Source organism: Erpetoichthys calabaricus, chromosome 4 (genome assembly GCF_900747795.2).
Source record: "Erpetoichthys calabaricus chromosome 4, fErpCal1.3, whole genome shotgun sequence".
Classification (NCBI taxonomy): Eukaryota; Metazoa; Chordata; class Cladistia; order Polypteriformes; family Polypteridae; genus Erpetoichthys; species Erpetoichthys calabaricus.
The window spans coordinates 114,440,217-114,453,049 of record NC_041397.2 but is presented as its reverse complement, the minus strand read 5'-3'; the positions used below and the strand labels follow the sequence as shown (position 1 = coordinate 114,453,049).

At 43.8% G+C, this 12,833-nt stretch overlaps 2 protein-coding genes across 2 annotated transcripts in view; one reads left to right on the top strand and one right to left on the bottom strand.

Moving 5' to 3' along the window:
* Positions 1-12,833, top strand: part of alg11 (ALG11 alpha-1,2-mannosyltransferase) — a 357,044-nt gene that overhangs the window by 11,105 nt on the left and 333,106 nt on the right. The window lies entirely within an intron of this gene.
* The window catches only part of LOC114650206 (serine/threonine-protein kinase Nek5-like), a 78,444-nt gene continuing 71,749 nt past the window's right edge, over positions 6,139-12,833 (bottom strand). Inside the window, exon 23 of the mRNA XM_028799694.2 lies at positions 6,139-12,489. Within this exon, the coding sequence (XP_028655527.1) occupies positions 12,204-12,489 (286 nt within the window). The 3' untranslated portion in view covers positions 6,139-12,203. The remainder of the gene's footprint in view (positions 12,490-12,833) is intronic.

The window sequence follows — 12,833 nt, the reverse complement described above, 5'->3', positions numbered from 1 at the left end:
ACCAGCTTTTATGTTTATACAAAATTTATTTACAACAAAATATGAAGGTAAAATTGTGTTTTATACATCTATCACTTTTATTTTTCTTATGACTTTCTACAGTAATTACTATTTTTGCCTTTTGCAATCCTCCTTCACCACTTAACTCTCTGGGTTATCTGCTATTTTATATAGGAATATATTAAATATATACAGTTGCATCTCAATAAATTTAGAATATCATTGAAAAGTTAACTTATTTCAGTAATTCAATTCAAAAAGTGAAACATGTATAGTTTCATTACACACAGAGTATATCTCAAGCGTTTATTTCTATTAATTTTGCTGACTCCCTGGTCAGGAGTCCAGCCCAGTAACCTCATATTCATTGGATAACATCGCACTTCATGTGATATCATCAAAAAGCATGCATTGAGAGACATGTAAACCACAGATGAAAAGTGAGGGAAAACTTTACCAGTAAAAATGTACACCTTGGACTTGTGCATCTCCAAGATGATTCAACTAATAGAAAGTCAATTCACCTGTGCCAGTAAATAATCCCGAAGTACTCCAGGGGGTATTTTTTCGTACGTGGATTAGTCGTTTATCCATCCATCCATCCATCCATTGTCTCCCGCTTATCCGAGGTCGGGTCGCGGGGGCAGCAGCTTGAGCAGAGATGCCCAGACTTCCCTCTCCCCGGCCACTTCTTCTAGCTCTTCCGGGAGAATCCCAAGGCGTTCCCAGGCCAGTTGAGAGACATAGTCCCTCCAGCGTGTCCTGGGTCTTCCCTGGGGCCTCCTCCCCGGTTGGACGTGCCCAGAACACCTCACCAGGGAGGCGTCCAGGAGGGCATCCTGATCAGATGCCCGAGCCACCTCATCTGACTCCTCTCGATGCGGAGGAGCAGCGGCTCTACTCTGAGCCCCTCCCGGATGACTGAGCTTCTCACCCTATCTTTAAGGGAAAGCCCAGACACCCTGCGGAGGAAACTCATTTCAGCCGCTTGTATTCGCGATCTCGTTCTTTCGGTCACTACCCATAGCTCATGACCATAGGTGAGGGTAGGAACATAGATCGACTGGTAAATTGAGAGCTTCGCCTTGCGGCTCAGCTCCTTTTTCACCACGACAGACCGATGCAACGCCCGCATTACTGCGGATGCCGCACCGATCCGCCTGTCGATCTCACGCTCCATTCTTCCCTCACTCGTGAACAAGACCCCGAGATACTTGAACTCCTCCACTTGGGGCAGGATCTCGCTACCAACCCTGAGAGGGCACTCCACCCTTTTCCGGCTGAGGACCATGGTCTCGGATTTGGAGGTGCTGATTCTCATCCCAGCCACTTCACACTCGGCTGCGAACCGATCCAGAGAGAGCTGAAGATCACGGCCTGATGAAGCAAACAGGACAACATCATCTGCAAAAAGCAGTGACCCAATCCTGAGCCCACCAAACCGGACCCCCTCAACACCCTGGCTGCGCCTAGAAATTCTGTCCATAAAAGTTATGAACAGAATCGGTGACAAAGGGCAGCCCTGCGGAGTCCAACTCTCACTGGAAACGGGTTTCGACTTACTGCCGGCAATGCGGACCAAGCTCTGGCACCGATCGTACAGGGACTGAACAGCCCTTATCAGGGGGGCCGGTACCCCATACTCTCGGAGTACCCCCCACAGGATTCCCCGAGGGACACGGTCGAATGCCTTTTCTAAGTCCACAAAACACATGTAGACTGGTTGGGCAAACTCCCATGCACCCTCCAGGACCCTGCTAAGGGTATAGAGCTGGTCCACTGTTCCGCGACCAGGACGAAAACCACACTGTTCCTCCTGAATCCGAGGCTCGACTATCCGACGGACCCTCCTCTCCAGGACCCCTGAATAGACTGTTCCAGGGAGGCTGAGGAGTGTGATCCCTCTGTAGTTGGAACACACCCTCCGATCCCCCGTCTTAAAGAGGGGGACCACCACCCCGGTCTGCCAATCCAGAGGCACTGTCCCTGATGTCCATGCGATGTTGCAGAGGCGTGTCAGCCAAGACAGTCCTACAACATCCAGAGCCTTGAGGAACTCCGGGCGTATCTCATCCACCCCCGGGGGCCCTGCCACCAAAGAGTTTTTTGACCACCTCGGTGACCTCAGTCCCAGAGATGGGGGAGCCCACCTCTGAGTCCCCAGGCTCTGCTTCCTCATTGGAAGGCATGTTAATGGGATTGAGGAGGTCTTCGAAGTATTCCCCCCACCGACCCACAACGTCCCGAGTCGAGGTCAGCAGCGCACCATCCCCACCATATACAGTGTTGACACTGCACTGCTTCCCCTTCCTGAGACGCCGGATGGTGGACCAGAATCTCCTCGAAGCCGTCCGAAAGTCGTTCTCCATGGCCTCCCCAAACTCCTCCCACGCCCGAGTTTTTGCCTCAGCAACCACCACCAAAGCCGCATTCCGCTTGGCCTGCCGGTACCTATCAGCTGCCTCCCGGGGTCCCACAGGACAAAAGGGTCCTGTAGGACTCCTTCTTCAGCTTGACGGCATCCTTCACCGCCGGTGTCCACCAGCGGGTTCGGGGATTGCCGCCACGACAGGCACCGACCACCTTACGGCCACAGCTCCGTCAGCTGCCTCAACAATAGAGGCACGGAACATGGCCCATTCGGACTCAATGTCCCCCACCTCCCTCGGGATGTGGTCGAAGTTCTGCCGGAGGTGGGGAGTTGAAGCTACTTCTGACAGGGGGCTCTGCCAGACGTTCCCCAGCAGACCCTCACAACACGTTTGGGCCTACCAACGCCTGACCGGCATCCTCCCCCCACCATCGAAGCCAACTCACCACCAGGTGGTGATCAGTTGACAGCTCCGCCCCTCTCTTCACCCGAGTGTCCAAGACATGTGGCCGCAAGTCCGACGACACGACCACAAAGTCGATCATCGAACTGAGGCCAAGGGTGTCCTGGTGCCAAGTGCACATATGAACACCCCTATGCTTGAACATGGTGTTCGTTATGGACAATCCGTGACGAGCACAGAAGTCCAATAACAAAACACCGCTCGGGTTCAGATCAGGGGGGCCATTCCTCCCAATCACGCCCCTTCCAGGTCTCACTGTCATTGCCCACGTGAGCATTGAAGTCTCCCAGCAGAACGAGGGAGTCCCCAGAAGTATGCCCCTCTAGCACCCCCTCCAGGGACTCCAAAAAGGGTGGGTACTCCGAACTGCTGTTCGGTGCATACGCACAAACAACAGTTAGGACCCGTCCCCCACCCGAAGGCGAAGGGAGGCTACCCTCTCGTCCACCGGGGTAAACCCCAATGTACAGGCTCCAAGTTGGGGGGCAATAAGTATACCCACACCTGCTCGGCGCCTCTCACCGGGGGCAACTCCAGAGTGGTAGAGAGTCCAGCCCCTCTCAAGGAGATTGGTTCCAGAGTCCAAGCTGTGCGTCGAGGTGAGTCCGACTATATCTAGCCGGAACCTCTCAACTTCGCGCACTAGCTCAGGCTCCTTCCCCTTCAGAGAGGTGACATTCCACGTCCCAAGAGCCAGTTTCTGTAGCCGAGGATCGGACCGCCAAGGTCCCCGCCTTCGGCCACCACCCAACTCACACTGCACCCGACCTCCTTGGCCCCTCCCATAGGTGGTGAGCCCATGGGAAGGGGGACCCACGTTGCCTCTTCGGGCTGTGCCCGGCCGAGCCCCATGGGTGCAGGCCCGGCCACCAGGCGCTCGCCATCGAGCCCCACCTCCAGGCCTGGCTCCAGAGTGGGGCCCCGGTGACCCGCGTCCGGGCAAGGGAAAACGCCGTCCAAAATTGTTTTTCTTCATAGGAGGTTTGTCGTTTAGCCGGATGTAATTGTTGACGATTTGGCCTGATCCTGGATCTGTCAGTTTTTCGAAACTCTTGCTGGAAGTGTTGTTATAGCAACACATCCTAATCCTCAAACCTGCTCGGAGCAGGTTTGTTCTATGTAAACAAGGATTAGTTTACACACGTAATCAGTGACGGTGCGTGGAATTCATTCAGTCTTGGCTTCGCCGTTCATAAATGAGTGACCAATTGATATTGGTGTGCAAATTATAAGAGGAGAATTTCATATAGAGAGGGGTTTGCGCGATCAGCAAGATCCTTTATTGCTCCTGGAGGAAATTCTTTTCGAAAGATACCGCTTTAGCCGAGGGGGAATATTGTACCTCAAAGATTTATTACCACCTTATATTCGAAGGCAAACTAGACAAAGTCGAGCTCTCACAACCACACAGACAGTATGCATTGCTTTGAGGTTTTTTACAAGCGGCACTTTTTTTATATACTGTAGGCGATGTGGAAAATCTAACTAAAAGTGCAGTTTGCCAGGCAATTCGTAAAGTCTGTCCGAAATATTTCCTTCGGGTTTTCATTGTGTTTCCTGGACACCTGCGTGTGCGGACAATAAAAGAGGCATATCATGCCATTGCAGGTAGGTAATACACAGGCAAAAACACCCACAGTTCCATAAAGAATTGCACATTCTCATTACCAGGATTTCCAAATGTGATTGAGGCACATGGGACTGATCAGAGTGGAGTTTGATCAAACATTATTTGGAAAATGTACCTCTCCTCCTGATGAATAATCAGACACAGTGTCTTCATCAAATATTTGACCTTCGTCAATATCTCGTTGGTCAGCCACAGGTTCAAGTGATATGACATTCCCTGCAACTGACCCAACAAAAAAGAGGGCTATATGGAACATACCTATGGCAGACGTGGATGACAAATATATGCAATGACCATCCTTTATCTGAAATGAAGTGACCACTGCATCCTGCCACTGGTTCTGAGGAGAAGCTTCCCCCTGGAATGCCCTAAGAAACAGGTTGATGGGCATTTTGTTGGAGAGCCAACTCTTCAGCAGGGGTTAGGTCTGGACCACGTGGACCTCCACCTGTTTTTTGCTTGTCTGCCTTCTTATTAGCTTTAAAATTAATGTTTTTTATATATGATTATGTCAACAATTCTTTAAATAGTTATATACCAATATTTACCAGTTTGAAGTATATTCTTGTACTTCACTTTAACCTGTTCCCATGTTCTCCTTGCGCTCACGTTTGATCCGGAATTATGACATATTAAATAATAATTAATCTGACACATAGGAAATGAAACGCTGCATTCAGTAAGTACAATGCACACTACTTCGCGTTTAATTTGTCGGCCACTTTTTGTCAGCCGTCTTTTTTGGTCTGGGCTGCTTTTTTAGTGTTACCCCTTGTGCATATTAAATCTTGAAATTCTTCATGTCCTTTGAATAAAAGGTCTTGCGCCGCGTGTGTGAAAAAAAAAAAAAAAAAATGCGCCCGTTCTTTCATCGTTTTGTTACAGCCTATCAAAGACTTGCTGATCATGTTTTCTAGACTCGATATATAAGAGCTTTTCAATCAGCGTGGGCGCACGCATTCATCTTGGATGGTTAGATCCAGCTAGACTAATCTAATACACGGCTGCGTTTGAAAAACCAACCTATCCCGGATGAGTGTCACCGGCGTTAACTTATCCAAGATGAGGCACCTGATCTCGGATGATTTAAGCGACGTACGGAAAATACCCCCCAGGACTGCAGCAGCGTTGTGTCTCGCCTCTATGATTATAAATGGAAAGGTAGGAGGTGGATCTTCAGTTCAAATCCTTGGTTGCATCTAAGCATGTTTCAATTTTGCTCATAAGAGCATTTTCTGGAAGTAAGTGGTTTATTTAACAATATTTTAGTACAAATAGGAGTATTTAAGCATGTTGTGAGCATATGAATGGATGAACATAGGAGCAAAGTAATGGGCAGAGAGTAATAGAACACTTTTTGTTATTTATCACTACTACTACTTCTTCTTTCGGCTGCTCCCATTAGGGGTTGCCACAGCGGATCATCTTCTTCCAAAGTTCCCAAGTTATTACAGTCTTGGGTTTGGTTGTGGGCAGATAATAACAATTAGTATAACAGTAATATTAATTATACAATAAAAAATAGGATAATACAGTAAATGATGAACACAGGCATAGAAATTTATTGATGTGATGAATGATGGCATTATTTTGCATCAGTATACCAAAACTAGAAAACGGTCTCAAATTGATATTCAGTAATGATCTAAAGTGAATTCAAAAAGAGTGCAGTAATTAGTTTCACAGTTTATTGGCAGTGTAAATTTGAAGAAAAAAAAACAAACACAGAACTTCAGATATATAAATTTTGAGCAACTGTGTAATAAAATGAGATACATTTTTAGATCTATGGATTATGCAGAAACAAGATAAAATTATTCCAAATACAAAAATTCAAAAGGTAAAAATTAGATGCTGTTAGATATAATGAGCAATTGTATAAAAAATGTGTGTACCATTTACAAAAATGATGTTAGGACAAGGGCAACCAAAAAATAATGCTACAAAGTCAAATTAACTCGGTCTGCAGTTTGGAAATAAGAGACCATTCAGGGATGAGGTGAAAAATACAACATGAGGAATAAAATATACAGATAAGGTAATAGCAAATACTCTAAATGCATGTTATTTTAAAGGTTTCATTAGTCAGGATCCTGGTAACATGCCAGTAGATACAGGGAACACTTGGGTTACATTGAAAGGTTTTGAGGCTATGAGGAGTGAGTTGGTAAAAAAGATCATACATGCTAGTATTTATCCTAGAATTCCCCCCAAAAAGTGATTGTTTGCACATTTTTAAAAATAGTTGTCAGGTTCTACATACCATAAGAAATCTACCATTCCTGAACATTTAACTTAAAATATACTTCTTACATAAAACAAGCAATGATTTAGATAAAAGAGATCATGTTTTCAGAATACAAGAAACAAAAGACAGAAAAACCCATGATATGACCTACCTGCCAACCTGATAATCTCCTTCATGACAGACTATTCATCAAAGTACATGTTGTGGAGATTTAGAACAAAGTGTGCAAACGTAAAAAACTGGAAGAAGTAAAACTAATAACAGATTATGGGGCAAAGATGAATCCTTTGGCTTTTGATTAAAGAGTAACAAGGGAGTAGTAAGGGGTTGCTTTTCAATGGAACAGAACAAATTCAGAATAATGTCTGTTGAAGTATATTGTCATTAAAACTGTAACAATACAGTTTTATATACATAGGAAAGAGAAATTGTGGATAAAATGTCAAGTTGTGTGGGAAGGCTACAGCTGGATGACTCTTTATAACATCCAGTTCATCTGGAATAATCTCTAGTCCTCTGTGCCTCTCTCATGCTGTAAGCAGGTTCAGAAAATGGATGAAGTGTCAGACATCCTCTTTAATAAAATCCCTGTGTGCGTCCAGGTGTTCATGTGTGTGTCTTCTGGTGAAGTGTGCATGCGCGGGGGCACGGTGCGATGCGGGATATTACTGTCCGAGAAAATTACAGGTGTTTTACGGAAATACAAACCAGTATTACTGCGAGAGGAAATTAAAGGTACACAATACAGTGACGCATATTACAGCCACATACAAGCCAGTATTACTGTTAGAGGAGATTAAAGGCATATTACCGATGTGCACGCCTGTATTACCGCCAGAGAAAATTAAAGGTATATTACGGACGTACAAGACAGTATTACTGCCACAGAAAATTAAAGACACACAATACACGGCGGCAGCCCACGAAGAACGGTCAGCTCAGCAAGTAAACGTCAACAAAAGAAAGGCTGAAAGAAAGAAAAATACGACCAACAAAAAGAATGAGGTCAAGGTCCCTTGCCATTTAATATAGACTGTTCCTACCAATGGTTATGCACTACTGTTCTAGCGCCCGTTATTGTAACGGGCTAAATGACTAGTTTTATATAAATACTGTATAGAGCAACTCAGGAATAGGCGCATTATATGTGTGGGAAAATGCCTCCATAAAATGTCCTCCTGAGGATTGGTCTCCGCTTGATTTTTCCTCTATAGGTATTTTATGAGCAGACTATTTTATTATGTTTAAATTCTATTAATAAACAGTTTAACATCTGTTCCTTGAACCATATCTACTTATGTCATTAAAAAATTATGATTGCTGCAATTCAGAATTCGAAGCGTAAAACACTACAGACAATGGTCATGCGCACAAATATGAAGTCATTTTTCCAATGTAGGAAAAGACATTAGGTTTACATGATCAAAAATATCTGCATTCATTCTTCTGTTGGACAGTTTGCTAAAAAGGCAAGTGAGTGTACAACTGAACTCTTCCACCCTGTTGCTGAATATTCATCAGGTTGGAGAGGGTACATTCATGCAGCCATAGTATTACATAATATTTAAATTTAAATGGTATCATGCACATGTACTTTTTCATAAGCTTTCTGGTTTAAAGATTGTGACAAAGAAAACAAATAGTCAACACTTCCTGGGAGGCTTTTTATTATTTTTTTTTAATTAGCCAGTTAAAATGTGCTTTGCACATAAAAAGGAAAGGTAATCTTTTTTAATGTAACATAAAAAAAGAAAAGAGGATATGTGTGACATATGGTGGACATCACATGTCTACATACTCCTACACAAATTTAAGATTTTATTGATGTAAAGGCCGGGTCCTCCCTGCGTGGAGTTTGCATGTTCTCCCCGTGCCTGCGTGGGTTTCCTCCGGGTGCTCCGGTTTCCTCCCACAGTCCAAAGACATGCAGGTTAGGTGCATTGGCGATCCTAAATTGTCCCTGGTGTGTGGGTGTGTGTGTGTGCCCTGCGGTGGGCTGGTGCCCTGCCGGGATTTGTTCCTGCCTTGTGCCCTGTGCTGGCTGGGATTGGCTCCAGCAGACCCCCGTGACCCTGTGTTAGGATATAATGGGTTGGAGAATGACTGACTGACTGACTGATGTAAAGGCTGAAGTCAAGACAATCCATGTCAGATCCTTTTTCACCTTTCAAATAAAATGTGCATCACAAGTTATTAAGTGAACAAATTAATTGCTCTTAGGAAAAACCTGTCTTTGGTTACCAAAGTGTGCAACCACCTTTCTTAATCTTTAACCAGTCACATTCCAAATTGTGTACTAAAGTATTTCTGATTAGCCCTGAGCTAAATCAGCTCTTACTATAGAATTTCCCAAATGGGCTCTGTAAACATTTTATATCCATTGTATGCAAAGAGATATACAAATACCATTTGATAATAAGATAATAAAAGGATTTTTTAATTTGCAATTTACAACTTTAGATTGCACTGAAATAGAAATGTAAATATAACTACTGGGGTAGATGGCCTTGCTTGAGTAAATCAGTTTGCTACAGTTTTATAAAGGACATATTTTAAAGTATAGCAATAAGAAACAAAGTACACAAGGGTCACAAAAATGATACTGAATGCCTGCAAAAAATAGATTTTTTCTTTCACAATTACATTCTTTTGGATTTTTTTTTTTTATACCAGTACTGTAGACCAGTGGTTCCCAAACACGACCCTGAGGACCGACTGTGGCTGCAGATTCACAATTGGTGATAATAATCGGTAACAACTCATCTCATTTAATTAGCTGGTCTTTTTTACTCTTCTCTTATTCTGCTTTCAGAAAAACACAACTGTATGGTTTTTACATTTATAAGACATTTAGAAAAATTTCTAAAGCTATAAATGCTTAACACTGTTTTGTTGTTCTCCTATTATTTCCCCTTTTTCTGTGTAGTTTGCTCCCTTCATTTCACCCTAATAGTGACAATTAACAACCAGCAGAGCAGACACCCGGTTTGATGAAAACAGCAACAACTTCAGTGTCAGACCCGCTAATTAGTAAATTAAACAAGGGGGCTCCGCCCCCTGCTCGCTTCGCTCGCCTACCCCTGGCGTTTTGAACCCGTGCCCGCCGGGCAGCCATGTGGTAGGATGACGCACGTTTAATGCGGAGCGTCCGCCCGTGTGATTGTGGGGCCCTCCACTGTTAAGACGGAGCTGCGTCTGTACTATTATGCGGTGCATTGTGGACCACTGCGGACACCGTAGTGTTTCTCGTTTCAGTTTGTATCTCGGTTAGTCGAGGTTTTGTTCTTGAAGCTTTTGAATTCCGGTCTTCATCATCTGTAACTTGCTGTCAATGTGTTTGGTCCCCTCGTTTAACCTGTTTATGATGTTGTACTTTTCTTTGTACTCTGTCTTTCATTTCTGATCTCGCTTTATTCTGCTTCTGTTTTAATGACATCTGTTCCGCGGCTAACATATTTTCCGTTTTTCGAGTAATATGGATTTTCATTTTTTGGCGATATTGTGATGTTTAACGTACTGTTAATAAGGCAACACTGTAATGTGATCCACCTATGCGGTATAGTTCGTGCCTGCTTTGCTTCCGCAGTTTGAGACGTGCGCTGCATGCATCCACGTTAATTGTATCTTTCCATTTGGGCTCATTTCTGTACCTTTTTAGTCGAGTTTTTTGTTTTTGGAGCCGAGACAGTTTTTCTTCTGCGGTTTCAGAAGCGCGTTGTAGGCGCTTACGTTTATTGTTTTTTTTCATGCGGGGTCGTCTGTGTGGTTCTGTTACTCGAGGCGTATCGTTTTGCAGTCGTGATGGTGAATTCATGAGTGCTCTGTTCTTTGTCGTTAGTAATATGGATAAGTAATAAGGATGAACACACTCACTGTTAAAATGGAGCGTTTTCTGTGGTTGTACGGTTAATAGTGCCTCACTGTACTGAGATTTACCTATGATGTAAACTTTTTACGTGTTCAGATGACGAACGTTTAATACGGAGCGTTTGTTTCTTCTTATTATTACACATAAGATGTTGTGTCTGTGTTATCAGTGGGTGTCCTATTAAGATCGTTTCACTGTAATGTGATTGTAATATGTATTTTGGTCCGTTTTCTTGTTGTTTATGTATGACGGCGGGTGTCCGCGTCCGGTTTTTTAGAAGTGCGTGGATACTGCTATGTAGTGGGACTCCGTAGTCTGTGACGTTGGGGGGGGGGGGGGGGGGGGGGTGACTACTCTTTGTCCGTACAATCTCGGGCGTGATTTGTGAACCTTTGTGGACTCCGAAGTATGTCCCGTTTCACTGTTAGGCGGGGATAATGTGATTCAAATATGTTGTTTTGTCCGTATTTGTGGCTTTCGTTTTTAAGCCGTAATCTCGGTCTCGATGGGAGACCCTGTATGGAGTCGGTAGTCTGTAACTTTTCAATTTCGGGCGTGTGTCTGACTCCTCTTTTTTGTGTGCTATAGGCTTTGTGTGGCGCATGCGTGTGACTCCTCTGTGTTGTGTGCTATGGGCGCGTTGTCTCATTTCTTATTTCTGTTAGTGGAGGGGTGGTTTGTGTCTCATTTCCTATTTATGTTAGTGTGTGGACTCCGTAGTCTGTCCCGTTTCACTGTGGGGCGTGGGTCTGAATCCTCTTTTTTGTGTGATACGGGCTTCGTGTGGTGCCCGCGTCTGGTTTTTTTTTGTGTGCTAATTTCTTAGGCGTGTTGCCTCATTTCTCACAGTCTGGGGCGTGGGTCTGAATCCTTTTTTTTGTGTGCTATGGGCTTTGTGTGGAGCCTGCGTCTGTATGGGCTTTGTGTGGCGCCTGCCTCTAACTCCTTTTTTATGTGTGTGCTATGGGCGCGTTGCCTCATTTCTGTTAGTGGGCGCACCATATCTCGTGCGATTTCCGTTGGTTGGAGGGGGAATTTGTGTGGCGCCTGCGCACTATGTTTTTTTGCGTCCACGGCCCATGTCACTGTGTCCATCCGGTTTACCATTCTCGATAACTACATATTCCCCATATAACTGCATATTACATTTTAATAAAAATCTACCAAACTTTGTAATTTCTACATTGACTCCCAAACACAAAAACTGGGAAGTAACGACTCACTTAATTAGGCTAGGAGTCCAATGAAAAACGAAAGTTGGTTGGAACAAAAACCTGCAGCCACAGGGGGTCCCCAGGATTGAGTTTGGGAGCCACTGATCTAGACTATTACAGTAAAGACAAGTACCCTTTTATATTTCAAGGATATGCAGAGTTAAAGGCAGGCTTGTGTGACCAGAATGTTAATTGTATTGCACATTAATCCCATTTTACTAATTAATAACCTGATTAACCTAATAGCCACAGTTATTGGACTATCATTCAATACCATTTTTCCAAAATTCAAATGACTGCTTCATTTACTAAATATTGAGTACGTATATATTTTTTAAATATTAAGGAATAAACTTCTGTGAGTCGGAGATCATTTTCAAGCTTCCAAGTTTCATACCTTTCAGCTGTTCTACACTTTTGCAGTTTTTTCTTTTTCATTTTTATTTTCTACCTGCCAAGCTTTCTCCTCTTGGCTTCTCTCGCTTCCTTCCATCAATTCTAGCTGTTCATTGCCTTCATTCACTTCTGAGCATTGCAGCTCCTTCTCACCACTACACAACACCGGTTCACTGGGATTCTCTCTCTGTTCTTCTAGCATTTGTGTTGGTTCCTCCTGGTCTTCTGGGGAAATGACAACATTTTTCATGGATTCAACCACTTCATCTCGCAGTTCATCTTCTGATTCTTCAAAGTTCCTGTTGTATTAAAAAAATAAACAATAGCTTGTATTTGTTTGGCACAGACAGCATTAGCTGAGTGCATCTAGGTGCCTTTATCAGATTTGTTTTTGTGTATTATTAAGTTGCAACAGATGGGCTTTGTAATGAGGATGAAATCTAGGGGTTTTAGTAGGGTACAGTAGTACTCTACAGTTGAAAAGTATTAAATACATTTTAGAATTTTACCTTATAAAAAGCATAAACCTAGGTGAAAAAAGAAAGAAAATACAAACTTCACACTAAGACCATTTAATTCAATGTACTTAAAAGCCTCTCATAATAACCCTAATAATAATAATAGTTGGCAGTACTGCCTAGCT